Source organism: Lissotriton helveticus, chromosome 3_1 (genome assembly GCF_964261635.1).
Source record: "Lissotriton helveticus chromosome 3_1, aLisHel1.1, whole genome shotgun sequence".
NCBI classification, from domain to species: domain Eukaryota; kingdom Metazoa; phylum Chordata; class Amphibia; order Caudata; family Salamandridae; genus Lissotriton; species Lissotriton helveticus.
The window spans coordinates 1,107,408,347-1,107,430,850 of NC_136061.1; the positions used below are offsets into that span (position 1 = coordinate 1,107,408,347).

At 39.6% G+C, this 22,504-nt stretch overlaps 1 protein-coding gene across 3 annotated transcripts in view; it reads right to left on the minus strand.

The window, feature by feature from the left end:
- The window catches only part of UPP2 (uridine phosphorylase 2), a 256,997-nt gene that overhangs the window by 198,987 nt on the left and 35,506 nt on the right, over positions 1-22,504 (minus strand). For all 3 annotated transcript variants that reach the window (XM_078683860.1, XM_078683859.1, XM_078683858.1), the window contains exon 2: positions 8,665-8,782. In XM_078683860.1, coding sequence (XP_078539986.1) covers positions 8,665-8,782 — 118 coding nt within the window. The remainder of the gene's footprint in view (positions 1-8,664; positions 8,783-22,504) is intronic.

The following is a 22,504-nucleotide window of genomic DNA, read 5'->3' on the forward strand; positions in this document are numbered from 1 at the left end:
TTTTGGAAAAGCCCTCATATTCACCAACAAAAATATATTAACTATGGTTCGGAAAGGCATGGACAAATTCTGCAGAGGAAGTTTTGGGCATATTTTAGTGATGCACGTTTTAAAATCCTCAAACCCGCAGCCAATCAAGATAAATATAACAAGACGGAGGGAAGAGAGGGGAGGGGGGAGGAGAAATGCGACACGGCGGGAAGGGGCAGGCAGGATGACTCAGGGGAGGGGGCGGAGCGGGGCAGAGCGGCATGTGGGTGTGAAGAAGCCGGGCCTTTGAAGTGAAGCTAAGCTTCACTTCAAAGGTGTCGGAGGAATGCGGGCGGCTGTGCACGCGCTTTTAAGCTCAATGCACATGCGCATTGAGCTTAAAAGTCACGGGCACTGCAAGGAATCGCCACGATTCCTTGCAAGTTAGATAAAGAGTAGATGAGCCCCTATAGTCTCGCTTGCTCGATGCGCATGCGCATCGACAGGCGAGACCTAAAAAAATGCCTTTGGGGCTCAATAACGAGGAAGACATGTGGGTGCATGTAGGCTAAACTCTGGAATTCTATATCTGATTGTTAGGACATATCTCTGTAATATTCTTCACTTTTTGACAATGCAATTGAAACGTATAAGGAAGTCTTCTGTCATGCTGATTTTCTTGTATTGAATGTCCAGTCACCTTAGGAATGTAAACCATACAGCTACTTAGAAGTGACAAAGCCCATTCAGGGCTCAATTATGGGGCAACGGCCATATAACGTGATTGTCGTCAAATTTGTTGATGCACTTTTACTAAATGTATATATTTCATTTAGCACATTTCAATATTGGAAGTAGGATTACAAATTTCGATACATTATTTATAATGTGCTGCTATAAATGTATTATAGATAAAAGTGGTACAATATGATGAAATATTGGAGTATAGACTATTGGAAGTCACCACTTTAAGATGGCCGACGCGAAATAAGTCCTTTAATTTTCATGAATGATACGGACTCTTTCTTGGTCTATGAAATAAACTCTTTTTTCTTTTCTTTATTTAAACACTTTCAATCCAAGTGCACATTGACACTGACAAAGGCGGCAACGCTGAAACGCGTCTGTCAATTTTTCTGTACAATGGCTGAATAAATCTTACTTTTTCGCTTCGAAAATTATATATGGCTCAAGAGTGCACTCTTTTGATTAACGTTTCCTGAGGATTCAGAGACGTGGGTAGTGCAATTTATCGGCGCGGGTCACCGCGCGCAGAGGACGCACCCGCACAGAGAGGAGCGGTGGCTGGTGAACGGCGTTTTTGGATATATATATATATATATATATATATACATACACATATACATATACACACACACACACACACACACACACACAACCTACTGGCCGTCACTAGTAGGTAGTTATATTTAGGACCTAGTTTCTATTCAAATAGCGTTTTTTCTTTTGCCAATATCTTTGGCACCATTTGACGAATCTTCGCAGAATTTTCAAAACTAATGGCCCGCGCAGGACAGCTTCTGTCTTAAAAGGTTCAAGGTGATTTGTCAAGTGGGGGCCAAGAAAAAAGGGGGGTCCCAAAACCCGTTTTTCCCATGTTAATTTCCATAGGAAAAATTGGAACAGACTACAGCCCGAATGGCTAAACGGAAATACACCAAATTTGTCAAAAAGGTAGCCCTTGTATCAGAAAGAGACCTGTTCTTCAAGTGGTGTAAATCCATTCAGTAGTTACTGAGAAATAAAAGAAAAATATCGATAGCTGAGCACAGAGGAGGGTTTGCGAGCCCTCCCGGGCACAAGCTTCAACTCGTGGCTGCCAACACTCCAAACCAGGAAGTTTTGGCAGCCATGTTGTAACCGAGTCACAAGAAAAGAATAAAACAAAAAGGTGAATAACTAGAAGGGGGCAGGGTAGAAACACCCTAACCCCCTAGGCCTGCTAAGGGGGTTCCACAAGGACACCCAGGGCCCAAAAAAATATTTATTTTTAAACTGCAGAATTTGCGTTGGGGTCCGTATCCTGCTGCGGAAAAAAAAAAAAAAAAAAAAAAAAAAAAAAAAGAAGCACAAGCTCCCGGGCTTTGTTTTCAAAAAGCCGCATGGTAGGCCAGGTCCTGGGGGCAATTGCCAATTAGTTTGTGGGGGCCCACGGGGCCCCTGCAGCCCCAGGGACCGCCACCTCCCGGGGCTTATTTAATTGTATGCCCGGGGCACTGCAGCCCCGGGGACGCCACCTCCCTGAGGCTGTAAAAAGAAATGTGTAGGGGGTCCCAATCCCCCCACTCTGCCCTGGGGACTGCGACCTCCCCGGGCTTTGATAAGAAACGGCGAAAAGGCACATTCCCCCTGCAGCCCCAGTGACTGCCACCTCCCCGGGGCCTTAAATAGTTGGAAGCAGGCCACGTAGCCCCCCTCCTGGAGCCCTTGATGGCCACCCACGGGACATTGCTGGTTGCTATGGCAGTGTGGGAGCACAGCTCCCGCCCTGCCATAGCAAACTCCGCTTGGGTTCCTTGAAGCGAGAGCAGCAAAACAAACAAAGCAGAATTGCTTTTGAGCAAGGGGAGCTGCAAGTCAGCAGCTCCTCTTGCTCAAAAGCAATGCCGGCTCCTGCAGGGGGGGCGGGGGGGGGGGGGGGGGGGGGGAGACCCGCGGGACCGTAGGGGCATTGGGGCTCCCCCCACGGTCCCAAACGGAAAGGGCATGTCCCGGGGGATGGGGTCCCCAGGGCCAATAGAGGCCTCAGGAGGGGGGCCACACAGCCCCGCCTTATTAAATAAAAACAAATATATGTCCATGCCCTGGGGATGGGCCACACAGCCTCCTAAAAAAATTAAAAAGCTGGCATCTCTCCGGAGGCCCACCCCTTCCTTGCAGCACTCCAGAAACGGGCCCCCTGGCGCGTTGTAAGTTGGGGAATTACTGCCCCTCGAATACTGAGTGTCCCTGGGGGCTAACTAGCCCACCAGGTACCTCCAGTATGTGCCACATAGCTGCGTTGCAGAGAGGTGGTCCAAGGCCACTGCCCTTTTTACACCACTCTGCAAATTCGCCTCCTGGCGCACTGGTGGTGGGGTGAGGAGGTCCTCTTGTGTCCTGTGGATCTCAGGACACAAGTGGACTTCATCGTCAGAGGAGTAGTGTGACAGGATTCAAGGGGACGGAATCCCCCAGTTTAGAACGAGCCCGGGGCGAGTTTGCGGAGTGGTGAAGAAAGGGGGCGTGGCCTGTATCCACCCCTCTGCAATCCAGCTCTGTGGCGCTTACTGGAGGTACCTGGCAGGCAAGTTGGCCCTGAGGGACCCTCAGTATTCATGGGGAATTAATCCCCCAACTTAGAATGCGCCAGGGGGCATGTTTGCAGAGTGGTGGAGAAAGGGGGCATGGCCTAGTATGAGAAGTTAATAATCATGCTGTGTGGGGCTTACTGGAGGTAATAGGAGGGGTAATTGCCCCCAAAGGCTGACGGTGGGAGCTAACTACCCCTCCTGTTACCTCCAGTAAATCTCACACAGTGGGATTGCTAAGAGGTGTTCGGAGGCCACACTCACCATTCTCCACCACTCTGCTAACAGGACTGCTATGTTATAGTCAGAAATTAGCATTTTAAAAACCCTTGAAATTCACAGAACAAAACATAGGTTTCAGGGACGTTTTAGTTAGACATTAGCATTTAAAAAAACCTTAGAAATTCACTGAAAAAAAAAAAACAGGTTTCAGGGACCGTATAGTTAGTTGGACATTTTACTCGTACAAAAACAGAGAAATTTGGCCGTTATAGTTAGTTAAGCTAACTATAACTTGCACCCCCGCAATGCACTGCTGATGACGTCACATAATACATCATTCATGACATGGTCAGTGACATCACTGATGACATCTCAAATGACATCACTGATGACATCATCCAAGTGATATTCTTATGTTCCTCCTCACACCCTAATATAACCTTTTATACACCCACTCGAAAATACAGACTACCATGTTCCAAACCATAGACACACCAATATTTGGCTGGACAATAAAATCTCATTCGAGCACCAGACCAAACAAGTGGCAGGCACTTGTTTTGGAATGCTGAGGGTCCTCAGGAAAACCCTGAACCTCCTGCCACAGCCGGCCAGACAGACTCTAATACACGCCTTAATTACATCCAGACTGGATTATGGAAATGTCCTGTACTTAGGCGCCAGCGCTAAGTGTTTACAGAGGTTGCAACGCGTACAAAACGCGGCGGCCCGCTTGATTTTGATGCTCCCTAAGAGAGTGTCAGCCAAGAAAGCACTTAAAACTTTGCACTGGCTGCCAATTAAGGAACGTGTGGTTTTCAAAGCGCTCTGTGTAGGCCACCGGATCCTACAGAGGAAGGGTCCTACATACCTACACAATGTGCTTGGCCCTTACCTCCCAACGCGCCAACTGAGATCAAGTGGAACTGGGCTAGTCCAGGTCCCAAAATTCAACAGAGCAAGAATGGGAGGAAGATCTTTCAGAGTCGTGACTTCCACTCACTGGAACAAATTACCTCAGAGATTACGACTTCAAACATCTGAAGCGGCTTTCCGCAAAGAGCTAAAAACCATCTTGTTTCCCAGAGATTAACTAAGCACCAGGGGCTGCTCAGAACTTTGCCCACCAGTTTTGTCACTCAGCTTTTCTTTCAGTGCGGGGACACACTAGCTAGTGTAACCAGGCGTGTTATATAAATAAATAAATAGCAGTTAGTACATACCCGCTCAGTGATTCCTAGGTCCACACACACACACATCCACTAATTCACCCATACAGTAACTCATACATGCAGTCACTCAATCAATACAGCACTATCATATGCACTCATACACTCACATACCGCCACTCATCCATAGACTTACTCACACACCTACTCAGTCATACAAAAAAAATCACACCCATTTACTCACCTACACAGTTACACATACCACCTCACTTATTTATACAAATACTAACATACTTACTCTTATACAATCACTGATACAAGCACACACTCATCCATACAGCCACTCTCACAATCAGTCACTCTCACGTAGTCATTTATATACTCCAACACTCACATATACTGTCTTTCACATATGTAGTAACTCACACAAATACCACTGAGACATCCATTCACTCATCAACACACCTATATACACACTCACCCACCCATACAGCCCTCTACAGATTCATTCTTCAACCCATACACCCAGTGAATCACCTACTCACACATCTATGCACAGTCACTCACCCCCACCTACTCACACAGACACTCTGGCCCCTATACAGCTACTCAGACAACCAATCAATAACCCATATAGACAGTCATGTAGCTACTCACCAACCCATGCAGCCACTTACACACCAACAGACAGACTGATAGACATTTACACAGTTTACTCACTAACTCATGCATTCAGTAAGATACGCTTAATCAGTCACTTATTCAATCAGTCAAGCACCAACTAAATCATCCAGACACTTATATACCCATTCATTCTTCAATACATCTTGGCATATATATATATAAAACCTATTTAAACTATACAGAAACACAGTCACTGGATGATGTCATCAGTGATGTCATTTGGGATGTCATCACTGATGTTATTGACCATGTCATGAATGATGTAATCTGCAATGTCATCAGCAGTGCATTGCGGGGGCACGAGTTATAGTTATCTCTACTAACTATAACGCTTGAATTGCTCTGGTTTTGTACGAGTGAAATGTCCAACTAACAAGAACATCCCTGAAACCTGTGGTTTTTTTCAGTGAATATACAAATACATACACCTAAAGTTAAAACCACTTTTCCATAGGATTTTTTTTGTTTGTTTTTTACTAATAGCTTTGGTCACGTTTCACAAAACTATCCAAAAAAATAAGTTTCCTCCTCCTCAGCTCCTTCCTGGAAAGAAAGTTTTGGAGAGATCCATCTACCAGGGGCCAAGAAATAGAGGGGTCCCAAAACGCATTTTCCTTCTACAATGTTACATAGGAAAATTGAACAGTGATACACAGGAAAACAGCTTTACAGGATTACACATAATTTAACAGACTGCTAGATCATTACCCAAGAAAACATGCTTTTTCTGATTTGGTGTAAATCCGTTCAGTTATTTGTGAGAACATAAGGTTAATAATTTTGTATATTTTAGACTGTAAAGGATTGGGAGCCCCAACAGATCAAAAGATTAGATCTGATTGGCTACCGGCAACATCAACAAGATGTTCCAGCAGCCATTTTAGGATACAGGAACTCAGTCCCCTGCCCTGAAAAAGGAACTAAAAGAATATATGTGGGAATGGTAGTGATACCTTGAACCCTGTGGCTGGTGAGGGTTTGCCACATGGAGGCCCTCTGGGGCCAAAACTGTCATTTTATTTTTATCTCACTGTAGATCCACAAACAAGCTCCTGCCCTTCTGAAATAAACCACCCCCACCCATCTGGATGGCCCAGGGCGTCTGAGTATAATGTTTTATTTTCTTTAAAAGGGATGTGTGGTCACCTCCTTAAGTCATTTAAAGGTCTCTGGGACCCCAACCGCTGCGGCAGATATTTTTTAGGAAAGGAAGGACCCATCACCCAAAGCCAATTTACTCTTTTAAGTTGCTATTTAATACTTCCTTTGTGTCATAAATACCCCTCGACCTAAGGTTGGAGACAAACTGGCTAGGAAAACATAGGAGAGGCAGGCCTGGATGTGAGCTACATCTACCAATGACAGGGTAGGCCATCTTTGAATCACAGAAAGGGACTGGACCCAACACCCCAGGCCATACTGCTCAGGGAGAAAACATCTCTCAACACCCAATAACTTTGTGCAGTCTCTAGGAGCAATACACATCTCACTACTGGGAAGCCATTTACAGTCAGTTGACATTGAACACTGACAGAAAAGCACATTTGGCTTAGGCAATAAAAAAATGGCACATTTCTAAAAGTGTAATTTTCAAAATTGTAATAATCAGACTTGACCATCAGGTTGGATTTTGAATTACTATTAAAATGAGCCCTTGAATCATTTTTCTAGCAATTCCCAAAAGCTAAGCAATATATGGATTTATAATGTAACCCTGTGCTTTTCAATGGGAGAGCACGCCATGCCTCCTTATATGTTGTTCACTGCTGAGGTATGTAAAATATAAGTAGCAAAGCCATACTTGTTAAATAGCATGTCCCCTGCCCTATGGGTATTTTAGAAATATTAAATATTCAAAAAAAGTTTTGGAATAGAATAAGGTTTATTTTGCAATGTCAAACTGGCAGTTTTTGGAACTGCACACTTTGGCTGCAGGAGGAAGGCCTGGTGATATGCTTTGCATTAACATTTTAGTGGTGGCACCATATGTGTTGCAGTCCACAGGCGATATGTAACTTACATGTCCGCGGTACACATTTGTACCATATACTATGGACTTACAGGTAAGTTACATATGCCAATCAAGAGTTAAGCCAATTCTGACTTGTTCTATGGGTCTGAGTAGGAGTACAGGGACCTGGTTAGCAATGACCTAGTGCACAGAGTAAAAAAGTATTAGTCCAGAAAAAATGGGGGTGACCATACAAAAAGAGGCATTTACCTACATCCCCCCCCCCCCCCCCCCCCCAAGATGAAAGGTGAAGGACCAACTCTGCAATTCCCTTGCCATTTAATCAGTTAAGCAGAGAAACCTGGAAAGGCCATCTTAATTGGCATGGTCAGTCCCAAGTCTGTGCTTCACTGTAAAGTCCATATTCTGCAGCTTCTTGTCTGACATAACCACAGCAAAAGCTTCCCTCTCCATGACAGTCCTACACTGCTCTTTGGGGAGTAGCCACCTGCTAATAAAAGCAACTGGCGGATTCTGACCTGCATCATTTAGTGGTGATGACACTGCCCCAATTCCATATTCTGAAGCATCTGTTTGGACCACAAACTCCTTGCTGAAATCAGGTGCCTGGAGAACAGGTGCTGTACACAGTGTCTCTTTCAGCACTTCAAAAGCCTTCTGATACCCCTCAGTCCAGATAACTTTCTTCAGCTGCTACTTTGAAGTCATTCCTGTCAGGGGGCTACAATAGTGTCATACTCTCTACCAAACCTTCTGCAGTACTCTATCAGACCAGATGAGGCTCCTAAGCCCTGATAGGAGCCTCATCTGGTCTGATAGGGTACTACGGAGCAATGGATGAAGGAAAAGCAACTTAGGAGTGGGAGTTAAGCAGAAGATTAGGAAATAGGGTATATAATAATAAAAAAACTACTTGGTTGTTATGCGATAAACACAAATAGATTTTTGTGGCGTCTATACCAATTTTTTATTAGTCATTGATAATTTAGCAGAGGCCCTTGATGACATTTCCCACTGTCCATAAACATTACGGGATAGATAGTCATCTACTTGGAGGCAAAGAGGTATTAAATTGGCCTTGAGAGAGTCTCCCACCAGTTTCCCAAGAAGTTTAGCTTCGATTATTTTTTACTCTTTTTGTAAGGCAGCCAAAGGTAAGTTAGATGACATCATTCTCATTCTAGCCACCATGTAGGATGCCATTCATCTCAATCCTGAAATTTGTCTCCCTGGAACATAGCAATGCTTGACAATGAATGTTATGGTGGCTGAAAAATGCAACAAGTAAATAAACGAATCAAATTAATTAAAAGCTCAAAGCAGCATATTCATTTACCTTGACATCACTAAACATGGCAAGCAGGTTATGTGTTTTTGTTCCCAGACCAAAATGATAAAGATTGTCCTCAGGCATCAAATCCAAGTGAGGGTTTCTAATGTGAACAAGCCCATTTCTGAAAAGAAAAAACATGAATTATTTTGGCATATAATAAAAGAAACAATTTTTAACAAGGGGTTGTCGGTTGTCTTCCACCCAACTAGCACATTTTAATATCCTATTGCAGAGAATACCTTGTAGCTCCTACAAAAGATGTGCAATACCAGTATTTATTTTCTAGGTGTACACATAAATTAAAACTCAATATAATGAAATAGCATTTGGATGGCCATATTGAAAGAAGTACAGTAATAGGATCAATGTGCAGGATCAGTATTGCTAAACATTTCTAAAACTAGCCAAGTAGTACACTATTTGATGCTACATCCCAAAAATTCACTCAAATGGATAGATTTTAAAACAAATATACAAAAGAGGTTGAGGCAATATTCTACTGCTCCTAACCCTACCATGGGAGAGGTCATTAAAAACGTATAAAAGGTGCACAGAACTGAAAGTTCAACCCTTTTCAACTTTCAATGGAAACTATTTCCAGCATAAATCTGTTAATGTGGTTCAGCACTCGTTTGTTTGAAAGACCATAATATTTTTAAAATCATAGTTATACAACACAGAACTTCTAATATTCCAAGAACAGTTTCAAAGAATCAAATTCTTTGTTAAGTTTATTTTGAAAAAAAATCTTTATTCTTGTTCAATTTCTTCCATTAAAATAAAGAGCCACAGTAGCCAACGCGTTTCATCCTGAGGGACTTCTTCAGGGACACAAAATATATATAAATACAAAAGGACTTATTTACAATATATACATATAATCAAATCTAGTCCAACAATACATTAAACAAACAGTTAAATCTAGTCATACAAACAGTTAAAAGCCCATTGCATGTTGGGTTGTATATTTCACGTCATAGACACAGACAGCTTGGCTGATCTGGTTTCTTTAATCTAAACAACATTGTCCATATTGATTCCAGTTTGGACATCATGGTTTTACCGTATCATTATCTAATTAGAGTGAATTAGAGTGAGTTCTGTGATACAAGAATTGAGCTGTTCTATTGACATGTTAATATTTGCACACCTTCATTTTAAAGCTGTTCTTGTTGAAGACAATAGATTCAAACATGTTTGTCAATTTCCATAAAAAAAGCTTATTTCTTGGATCCTACAGAAAGCTAGGGAGGCCGTTTTTTTCATAATTCCTCATTTAAGTTCTATTAATTCAAATTGGGGGCTTTAGGAGAGGATGCAATGAGAGAGAGAGATAACACAAAGTTTAAAAATATTTACTATTCGTACTTGGTGCATAGGAGTTCTCACAAGGGACCATTTTACATTTGGCTCAGAGGTTATCATCACAGCTTACAGATGCATTTCTTGTGACCTATTAGAAAAAGGTTTTAATATAATAATGTTTCTTGTTATTGAATTTGGCCAGACTGCTGAATATATATGCTATCATGGACATTAGCTATGAGTGGCCATTATCTCATTTGGAGCACAAGGTTGATGGAGCTCTATATATACACACGTTTTAGGATAAGCAACATTCAAATATATTTGCTTGATTCAGTAAAACTTCATAAGATACATACTAAGAAAATAGACCAATTGTGCTACCTTCATTTTATGACTCTGTAGGGACCCTGCAAGTTCGGTTTACCACTAGCGAGGGTCCACCCATGTCCTCTGCCCTTGTTAGTGTTAACTTTTCAGAGCTTTTAAATCTAATGATGTCTAACTCATTCCTTTTTACAAGTAGGCTTCCCCTTATTCAAATTTGAGGCGGGTCTGATTTCATCCAGGATTTCTTTAAATACTGTTGGAAGCTGTGTCAGCTTGTCAACTGCTTCCTTACATGAGCATATTGAAAAACTGGTTTCATTCTTCGATTGTACTCAAGTTATAAATGCATTTAAATGTTCTATTTTTTTTTACCAATGTCTGATACAAAGACTGCCAGTGTATTAAGTAGGTCAATTAGCATGTCCATTTAGATAGCTTGGTAATTAAGAGCCAACACCGTGGCTTGATTAGAATTTAAGATAGATCCCCATAGCTGGTTTGAATCTACAGCTGTAGTTTTCATATCCTTACCTTCAATCGCAACCGACGGATGAAAAGCTGGGTTTCCGGGAGATGCTACTTCCTCGTGATCCTAAACCAGGGAAGGGCTATTAAGTCAATGAACATGTGAAGATGGAATTGGACAACTGCCAGGTCCCTCCCTTTATACTGGAAATGAGTACAAGGAATATTAAGGTCTCATTAAGCTAGAGGCCAAGAATGGGGTATTAGCGGTAGCCACATCTTGTTGCTGAGAACTAGTGACCTACCAAATTTAACAACATCCAGGTTGGCTCTCTTAGCCCTGTGGTGTCCTCAGCAGGTAAAGTGGGTAATGTGGGAGTCCCTCTCTTTATAAGCACCACTGTTGGTGACAGGTGGACCCAACGGGGGCCCTCCATTGTATATATAGCATTCTCCTCACCAGCGGGTTTGTGAGTTTGGACAAACTCCATGGGGTTAACGGGTTGGGTCATCCTCATGCGGTTATTGACCATGATGCTGCTTATGTGGTCAGAATGTTTGATGTTCTTACCATTCTAAATCATGAAAATGTCAGATATTTTTGTGGTTTTAGGAGTCTGATAAATCTTATCTGGCCCAGAGTGTCACAAGAGTTTCTGCCCAGCACCGCAGACTCCCATCCAACACTCGAGGCCCTCACATTCATTAAATCCTTCACTTGTTGATGTCCTGGAGTTATTTCTGGGACTTTTAGGCAGTTGCCATTTTGCATTTCTTCTTAGGGCTGCCTCAGAGCAGGCGGTCTTACACTTCATTTTTTTTGCCCATTAAACTGGGTTTTCCCTGACCTCATCATAAAATACCTCACCGGAGTTGTAGTGAAGCAATATGGTGTAAGCGCTGCTAGCACTGTTCACACTGTTACTGCTATTAGCGGTCCAATGTACCCAAATGCTTACTCTCAGTTTGTATCTCTTTTATCCTTTATCCCTCGCTGTATACGATATGGAGGAGGTGAGGGATGTCAATATAACAAGTATAGATGTGTGCACGCACCCCCCCCGCCCCCGGTTTAATGCTGGCAAACAGAAACATAGGTGTACTGCTTGCCCTGTGTTCAAGATACACCAGGTTTTAAGAAGACAGTACTTTTGAGGTTATTAAAGTAAAAAGATTTATAGATATCTAGGGACGCGGACCCTTTGCGGATCGGACAGATCTCATGGTGGGATCGGATTGGCTGCTACCACTTCAACCAGGAAGTGGTGGTAGCCATCTTGGGACTCTGACTCAGCCAAAATGCTGAAAGTGGACTCGGAAATGGAAATGGATTTCCAGTAATTGTCCATCCAATAGAGGAAGCGCGAAGAAAGAAACAATTAAGAAATAAACATAAACGCAACACTTCCACATTTATGTACTGCTCTGCATTGTGAGGCTTGCTGCATCTCTCGCAGATATGCACCAATTGCAGTGTTGAAGGGGAGATTTATCCCTGGTTTTCTACAAATATTTTTATGGGATTGTATGCCATACAGGTCTGATATTTGCAACATGGACACTACTTTGGACTTTTCTTAATAGTTTCTTTCTTCTCACTTCCTCTATTGGGTGGACCATAACTGGAAATCCATTTCCTTTTCCGAGACCATGATTGCACATAAACTTGACCTGATTTGGATGACCAATTGATTGAATTTTTTAAACGTTCCATGGCATGATTGAAGTCCACCTTCATGTGGACAAAATGCGTTGGCTGGTTTTCCTTGGCGCACACACCTAAGAAGCAACAATATAAAGAAAAAGTTTTCTAATAATATTTGAAGTTTGTGGATGTACTTTTTACTAACAATGAAATTGCCTAATTGGTGCATCATTGATCTCTACAGTTAATTGTGTTCTTTAACACTTTGGGAACGATTACAATGTTGGGTGGATGTCATCTCGGAAACAGGACCGACCGACCTCTAAATATAGTTAGCTCTTCCTTTCACCAGATGAATTGGTTGTAAAAAATAATGTTTTTCAAGAATGTTTTTCCAACAGTTTTTCCTTTTTCATAAAACAACTGAGGAGAAGGAACTGGCTTCAGATTGTGAAAAACATGAAATATCAATGGGGAGAAAAAATAAAGTTAGTAATGGTGATTCTTCACTGTATCAAGTTATGTAGCCACAAACAACATCTTTACAGCCATGGGCATCTGGCATTTACCACAGTGAGTAATCATCTCAGATAAATTGTCGCAGACAGCTGGAACACTTATGAAAGCCAGTTACAACCATTCTCCTAAGGATGCAGCAGATAATGATTATTGTCCTGCTGCACCTGTTTTTAGCCGCATCATGCGATCGTGCATTTATGGATAGTTTTGATCTGCTTCCACATGGAACTTGTCGCAAGGGAATATTTCTTCTCTGTGCGTCTCGATTATTGCTTGCTGCACCATTACACTGGACAAACTTGGCACTAACCTTTTCCTCACATGACGGAATACTAAATTGTTTCCACATTGCTCCTTGTCTGCAGGTGGCATCTCTTCCTACCCATCCAGTTTAGGGGCAGAATGTCCTTGCTGGTCTAAACACATACCTGCATCTATCTGAAGTGCTTGGGCGCAGACGTTTTTTGTAAATAGTTAAATAAATTGTGCTGTGCTTATGGTTTGGTTTAAATTGTATAATGTTACCATCTAAGTTAACTTATTGCCTGAACCTGGTACTGGTACTGTTATTTCTTGAACATTTGAAGGTTCACCCAAGACTACTGCAGATGGAGAGTGTGGTTCTCCCTCGCCTGCCTTCTCACCCACCAAGCGATTGTATGTCTTCTTGTGGATTGTTTTAACATGCTTCCACATGGAACTTGTCCTGTGAGAACACTTTTTACCAGTGTCTCTTGATAACTGCTGGCCACTGATGTTACACAGCACAAAGTTTGGAAATACACAACTCTACCTTTAAGTTATCCTGGTGTCTTGAATTCAATGTTCATATTGTTAGAGTTTTCTTCTCTTAAAAACATGTTTAGTTGAGCTCATGGACACTCTGCAGAACTGAGGGTTGAAAACAAGTGGGTGTTAAATTTATCAATGGTGTCTTAGTGTAGCCAATCAGAAGTTAGGGTTTGGGAGTGTTCTTGTATTTGCAAATAGCTAAATAAGTTATGTTTATTTGCTAATGTATTTGGTTTAAAAATTGTATTGTAATGTGTTAATAAAATGCATTTGTAAAATTATAAACCTGTATATTACAAATATAACGTATGGTTTACAAACCCATCCATACAGGTACTCATACAGGAACTCACACACCTCCAGAGTCATTCACACAGGTATTAACACAACCACACATACACCCACACACCTACTCAAAAGCCCATACAGTCACACACCCATGTACACATGCAAACACCTACTTACCTAGACTCATGCAGTCATTCACACACCCACTCACACACTCATACAGCCACTAATGCACAAAGCCACACACCGATACAGCCACTCATACACCCAGCTATACACAGATATACCTACTCACACGCCGACACCGACACCCATACATCTACTCACACAACCACCTATTCACTGATAAAGCTACACAGAGGCTGGCAAATCCATTCACAGACCAATACAGTGACACACCCAAGCACTCACTGATATAGACACTGACAGACGCATAGACACTGACAGAAGCAGGTTCACACTGACGCAACCTCTGACACACCCAGGGACACAAAGATACAGTCACTGACATATCCAGACACATACTGATATAACTATTGACACACCCAGCCGGACTCAGATAGAGAAGCGGACACACTCAGGCACATATTCAGACAGCCAATGACACACCCAGTCACATATCGATACAGAAACTTAGCAATTCAGCCAAATACTGATCCAACCCTCAAACACCCATACACATTCTAATACAGCCACTGACACACCCAGCCACACACTAATACTGGTGCTAATGATCCAGCGGGCTATAGAAAATATATCATAAACTACGCTACCCAACTTCATAACCTATAAACTAAATTCTATACTAAATTTGGACCCATTTATAAGCCTGATATATTTTGGGCCTACTGAATCAGGTGGTCAGAATAAATCTATATACACATTATCTACAAACTATATACATATTTATACATTTGCAGAAAGAATATTGTCATTAGAATAAAACTATACCATTTAAATGACCACCATTGGCGACGTGATCTAGCTAATAGTAACCTACACTTCTGAATGACCAAGACCAGCTTGTTTGTCAAAAGTAAGATTTTATTTACTAAAATATGGTATATAAGTTGAAAGTTTTATAAATGAATTTTATTAGCATTAAAGCAAGCATGATTGTAATGAAATATGAGAAAAATACAATTTAAGCAAGTGAATCAAATTTAAAGTAAATATATAAAGTTTAGCATTTCTAAAACCTAATTCCCTAACTGAACTAAATAGATAGAAATTAAAGTAAAGTTCTTTGAGGATTCTTACGTGCTCCACGCAAAGTCCAGCAGCACATCACCCTCATCGGAAAGTCAGAAAGCAGCAGCCAGCCCAACCCTAAGGGCATGATTTTTTATACCTTTCTACGCTAACTAAACTAGCAAAGGAAAGTTTTCAGAAATCTTCGACGTCCCATTGGCTGAGAGTGACAAGTGACATGTCACCCAATTCTCAAAAAGTTCCATTAAATCATGTCTCATAAGGACCATTGTCTTTTCCACGTGAAGCCAGAAGCTTCCTGAGTTTGCAACAAATGTATTAAGTCATTCTCGCAGCGTCCATAGACTTTCAATACAACTTCCGCGGATGCCAAGTTAAGACTGACAAAATGTTCACTTTCGACCTTGGCCATGTCCGACAGAATGATGTCAGCTCATCAGTTTTTGCTTTGTGAATGCAACTTCAATAAACGCTTTAATTCAGAATGGGCGTCTCGTGACTTTCTGCAGAATTATATGTCAGCTCTTTTTCTGCGGCTCAAGTGACTAGGCCCAAAAGCAGGCAACTTATGATTTCTAATATAAAACAAACACAAAAAAAGTATTAATGTAAGAAATAATGTAGATTCTGTATCCACCCCAATTTTTACTAATTAATTAACCCACCCGATTAATCAAATGTTATCTAGCCATTGCAAACAAATAAAGCAGCGTTTATATCTACCAGTCTCCGTTTTTCCATGAGACCCATATGCATCTAGAATAGTAGAAATGACATCACACAGACAAGGAAAAGCAAAACAAGCACATGCTTCTTTTAAGTTTGCAGCAGTTAGTAATGACAAGAACGAAAACAATAAATTATTCTATTATTTTGCACGAACAAAAAGATGCAACATTTATGCACGTTTATGAGCACACTTGTTAGTCCCCCCACGTGTAAAGTTTAATCTAAGTTGTATTAGCACGACATATCACAAATCATTATTCTTTTTATTCATGTTATGGAAATGTGACTTTGCGAGTTTAAACAAAATTTTGTTTTCTATCTCGCTCCATCAACTCCCTCATCTGGTGATTAATAAATCACCACACCAGCACTCAAAATTTTGGTAAATTAAATTTTTAAGAAATCGATTCAAATTCATTGGTATTAGTAAACCTAAAAGTCTGTTTCTGCATAATCTTTGCAATTATTATAACGCTCTCTATGTAACTCTGGCAATTCGATCTCCCTTTCTTCTTCTTTTCTGAGTTTATAGATTCTTTTCTTTTCTTTCAACTGTTTCTTTCTTTTATGTAACAAACAACCTAATTTGGTCAAAATAAAAATGAATACTATTACAATCAAAGGTGCCAGAATCTTGCCAAGAATTGAACTTCCGATATTATGAAACCAGTTTTTAATTGCTTGAAACCTTTTTGAAAGTTTCCCTGTAAAATCTTCTTCTTCTAAAGGAATTCTCTGAATGCATTTGTGTAATATTCTTAATATACATTTCAATATTTTTACTTTCATCAGGTATATATGTACAGCAATGTTGAACATGTAAAATGCCACAGACTCCTCCCTCTTTTGCTAGGAGTATGTCTAAAGCAAGACGGTCTTGAATTACCATAGATCTAATTGCAATAACTTCAACATTCACTAATTGAAATCCATCAGCTGTGTCAGTTGATAATCTATCAACTATAGTGGACAATTTTCTGATTCTCCCTGCATTTAAGGTTATACCAACAAAAGGAATTACAGCTTGAAAAATATCTCCCAGAACTTCAGTAAAAGTTTCTCTTTTAGCTCTATTTACATAATTATGAATTTTAAACAATCCTTCTGAATCTCTATCAACATGAAACACTTTAGGAAAAACAATTCCCACATAACAAGTTCCATACCAATGGTCTGGAAGGTTGTAGTAGGCTTTGTCACCACAAACAAAATAAATCCCAGGAAAGATAGGATCTTTTCCACCTTTAAATCCCCAACCTCCCATAATCTGATAAGTATCTTCACAGTCACTTGCACCTACAAAATAATTATCAAAAAGTGTATTATCTCTTCTAATGCAAAGCTTTCCACTAACTGGTTTGTCTATGTGAATTGCAATATTTTCAAACATTTTACCATTTAACTTCTCATCCTCTTTCTGCCAGAAAGCAGTTTTAGTCTGCTTGACTAATTAATTCCTTTTATAAATTGCTCTTCTCTCTTCAACCATATTCAAAAATGTCTTTCCTTCAGCACTTAATTTACATGTTAGATTATTCTTATAAGCATACTCATATGTGAGTTCATTAGTAACAAGGAAATATTCTCTCATTTGTTTTGCTTTCTTATGCTTATTTAAAGCATTATCAATCTTAACATTAGCAAAAATTTCATCATAATTTGAATAGTAATACTCTAAACGTCCAGTTTGATAAAATAAACTAGTTAATACACTACATGTTACAGCATAAGTAAGAGGAAGCATATTATATGTTACTCCCTCAGAAACAGAAGCAGGTAATTTAACACAGACATAGCAGTCTTTTGCATCCATTACCTTAACATATTCACTCAATAGCTTTGTAAATGTATTACTTGAAAAATCACCTATTGATTTATCTTGATGAATGTTAGGCTGATGATCAATAACTTTTGCAGATGCACTATGTTTAGTTTGGCTAACCAGAGCTTTGCTTGTTATGTTAACTTTGTGTAATTCTCTATTCATTTCTAAAGGGATAATCACAGCTAGAACCAACCAGAGCAGAACTAAAATGAGCAGACACACCAGAGTCATCTTACAGCATCTTTTAAAAACAGAACACTTTGAAGTGCTCTCCTTAACATAAGGCATTTTTGGTTAATTTTAGCCTCAAAATAAAAATAAATTTTAAAATTTATATACACCCCCCTTTTAAAATATATTTTTCTTTTATAACCCTAAACAAGATTTCTTCGACCTTATGTCATACATAAGTTTTCTTCAACTAAACAGTTTTTCTTCGACCTTGTGTCAACTAACAAATTTTCTTCAGCCTTTTGCCAATTTATTAATTCTGTACTTCAATCATTGTCACTAATTTCTTGGATTTCGTTTTCTTCTTCACTACTATCATATATGTCAATAACAGGTGGAATTACTAAGTAAGTCCACTCAGGAGACTTGTATTTTTGGTTTGGTCTTATTATTCTCTTCCCTTTTCTCGATATCACTTCAATTTTTCTTCCAACTCCAACTTCTTTTCCAGGACTCTTTTGACTACTGATTTCTTCAACTTGTTCTATTGGCTTTTTGATCAGTCTGACTCTCAATCTTCCACCTGGCCAGTAGTCTGCTTTTCTCACGTACTTCTTCTTTGGTTCAGAATTATGTTCCATTAGACTTTTTAACTCCCATAATCGGTGAATTACAAGAGCTACTCTTCATTTCCTTTAATACACCTTGCTTGATTAATTTTTCAATTATAGGTGTAATACCTTCAATTGTTTCTGTTTTCATTTTATATTGTGGAGTGTTTGGAAATTCTATTCCCTGTTTCATTGTAATTTTTACTGGATCTACATTTTTCATCAGACCCATTTCATTTCCAGTAAAATCCCATATTTCAGATTTCACTGTTCCTTTGAGTTCTTCAGGTAGATCTTTTTCTTCAAATGCAGGAAACAATTTTGTTTCTTCTGCTTCTATCATCATCATTGTCATTCTGTATAAACCATCTTCCTCCATTGTTTGTAACTCAACTCCATCAGGAGAACAATATATTCTACAATTCATTTTACATAGGATGTCTCTGCCTAATAGATTTACTGGACTACTATTACAAACCACAAATCTGTGTTTATCTTTGTAGTTTCCAATTTCAACTGGTACTGGATCAGTTAAGTCAGTTTTAATTTGTTGATTACTTACTCCAACAACTTGGATGGTATCCCCAGAGAGAGGTAGGTTTTCAATTTCCACTGATCTAACAGTAGAACGGGTAGCACCAGTGTCCACTAGAAAAGTGATGTCTACATCATTAACTTTCCCGTTTACATAAGGACCAGACTGGTCAACCTCGAGAGTGGCTCCAACAACACACTCTTCCTCCTCCCTCGGGCACCGTCAGCAATAATCATCAGAATCACTGTCTTGACTTTCTGTTAATAAAAATTGTTGTGAAGCATTTTGCATTTGAACCCTTTGCTGTTTTTGCTGTTTTTGTGGTTTTATTACCTGTTCACTTCCCTGAAATCCCACGTTTGGATTATATTTTTGAACTCCCCCACAATTCGGAAAAGGTGGTTGTGGCAATTGGTCTTGACGATTATTCACCTGTTGTTGTTGCTGTTGCTGTAATTGTCGCTGAATATTAAATTCGTTTAACCCCTGTTGCATCTGTAGCTGTCGCTGCAGGTCAACACCATTCTGCATCTGTGGATTCAATAAGGGATTCTTTAAGTTTTTAGGAGGATGAGGACACTCGTCCCTCCAATGTCCAATTTCGCCACAATTAAAACAAGGTAATCTTTGCTTTAACTCCTCAATCTTTGGGCTAAATTTCTTCGGGAAGTTATTACCCTTAAACTTTCCTTGTATCGGGTTTGTATTTCCAGTTTGAACAAAATTAGTGTTCTTATTACCCATGCTGGCAATCTGTTGCTCAGCCACCTTTACCTGAGCCCACATGGCTTTCTCCTTCAGCTTCTTCTGTTTTACTTCTATTTCATCACTGCAATACTTTGCTTTTCTTAGAATATCATCTACAGATAGTGATTGCCATCCGACAATACTAGTTCTGATCATTTCTCCAATTTCAGGTTTTAATCCATAAACAAATCTATAGACAAAATGACTCATGTCTTTTTCATCTAATTTTTCATAACCACTGTATTGTTTAAAGATTAACAGTAGTCTTTCATAAAAAGAATGAACTGATTCTTTTGTTTCCTGTTCTGTTCTTTCTATTTTAACCCAATCGACTTCTTTGGGTGGAATTTTGTTTTTCATCCAAACAATTACTTTTTCATAAAAATCCATTACAAGTGGATTTGGAGCACCTGTTTCTTTAATTCGCTCAGGTTCTGCTTTTGGCCAACTAATCGATATTTTGCATTCTGTCCAAAGATCAGATGGAACAACAATGTCAAAAAATCCATCTAAATCAATCCACAGAACTTTTGACACTTTGATAAATCTATCAACTTGCCTGTACCACTCAACTGGTTTTTCCCTCAATTTTGGAAAATCATTTGTAAATAACAGAATGTCTTGTCTCGACCACGGGATATGAACATATCCTCCACCTGCAACTTCTCTCATTGGAAATTGTTTTGACAATTTATCCAATCTTTCATCTTCCTTCTTTTTCGTCCATTTTACTCTCCATTTATTCAGTTCTCCTAGCTTTTTGATATAGACAATCAAATCTTTAATATGAACTATTCTTCCCATTGAGTTCAAACTCTCAATGTCACTTTCTGAAAAGTCTAATCTGTAATGTTTTGCAAAATTCTTTTGTTTACTCACATCGATTTCAAGTTCTGCTGCTAGATCCTCTAGTTGATCATATTTGTTTTTCGTTTTCCACTGAATGCTTTTGCAAATGAACAGTAGTTCATCATCTCGATAGTAATTTAAACTATCTGGACCAATTGTTCCAATTATTAATTCTTCGATATTCGCTTTTAATTTGGCCACATCAAGTTTTGGTGTGGTTACCCTGACTTCGGGACTCCCTATATCTGATACAGCACCCATTGGTGTTTTTGGAGATAAATCCTCATTAAAGGTTAAATCAGGCATTCTTGATTTAGAAGTGTTTATTTCAGATAAATCTGAATAAAATCTTTCAGCAGCCTTTTGAATTTCTGTATTTAAAGGAATAGTTAATCCAGTTTTGTTTGTTTCTCTTTGGTCAAATACAGGTTGAACAGGACCAATTGTTACTGGAACTGTCACAGCTTCCATGCCTTTTGTCATTCTTTTTATTAATTCTTCCTTTGATCTTATATATTCATTATAATCAACATCTTCAACATTTCTTGTCTCTCTTGTATAATCTTTTGGAGGTTCCCTTACTCTTGGAGTCATTGAAAAATGTCTACCTTCATTTCGAACATTCTCGAATTCTGGTCTTCTAGGAGTTTCATTGATTTCACAATTATTTGGATAAAGTTTAGGAGCTTCATTAATTGGAGGTGCACTCGGTGAAGTTTCAGTAGAAACCACCGGAGTAGACCATGATCTAGGAGGTCTCAAAGGCTGATTAGGCTGATTCTTTCTAGCAGTTGTATATATTTCTTCCATAACTGCATCCTCAGATTCACTTTCCATAGATTTCCCTGTAGGAGTACCCATTACCATTTCATGAATTAAATACAATCCTTCACTCATGTTTCCCTGTCTCCACATTCGCAATCTATCTTCATGAGTTTCTCTTTTCCAAGATGGATTTTTTGAAGGTCTTTTAATTTCACTAGCTTCTCTTTGTAACTGATACATCTCATCTTCCCACTCAACTAAAGCTTCAAATTGAGTTGGTCTCGGTTTAGGAACAAGAGCATTCATTTTTTCTCGTAAATTTCTTAAGACTCTTACATTAAATGAACCATCATCAGGCCAAGTTAAAACACCGTCATTTTTAGTATATCGTTTCCAATTATCGAACCATAAGACAGTATGATATCCATATTCACCTTCCATATACGCTGCAGGTGTTTTATACTTATGAAGTAGTTTACCACCTCGCGTTTCGATTTTCTTGTCAGGTGAAAATAAATTCTTGAATTTCTGAAATAATGTTGACTTTTTCTCAACATGTTTAAAATGATAACTCATTTTTAAGAGTTAAATCTAATTCACAAATTCGTTCGTAAAATATTTCCGGGATGTTCCGCAAAACAACCAATCCGTGTGCGAAACACACTAACAAGCCAATGACAGTTGAGCTACGTCACTTTTCTACTCAACCAATAAATTTGGAGTTTTTCCGAATTACCAATCAGCTCACAGGCCATCAGAGACTCAAGAGCCAATCAGAATACAGCTTGTGACGTAGGTTACCCAATCCCAGCGCGGCTCTGTGACGTACACAGCAGCTGCGGTTTCTCGTTTCTCACTCCTTGCGCTTACCCCTCCTTCACAAAATCTTTTCACAGCGCCATTTTAAGGACACTTTTCAGTGTAAATTAATTCTTAACAATGACTATAAAGACAACATCTGTTCGTTTCACTATTTAGGATAGTTAGCATACATTCAAGTATCCACACTTCGGAATAGACGGCGCTATTCACACTAAGGATAATATTCAATTGTC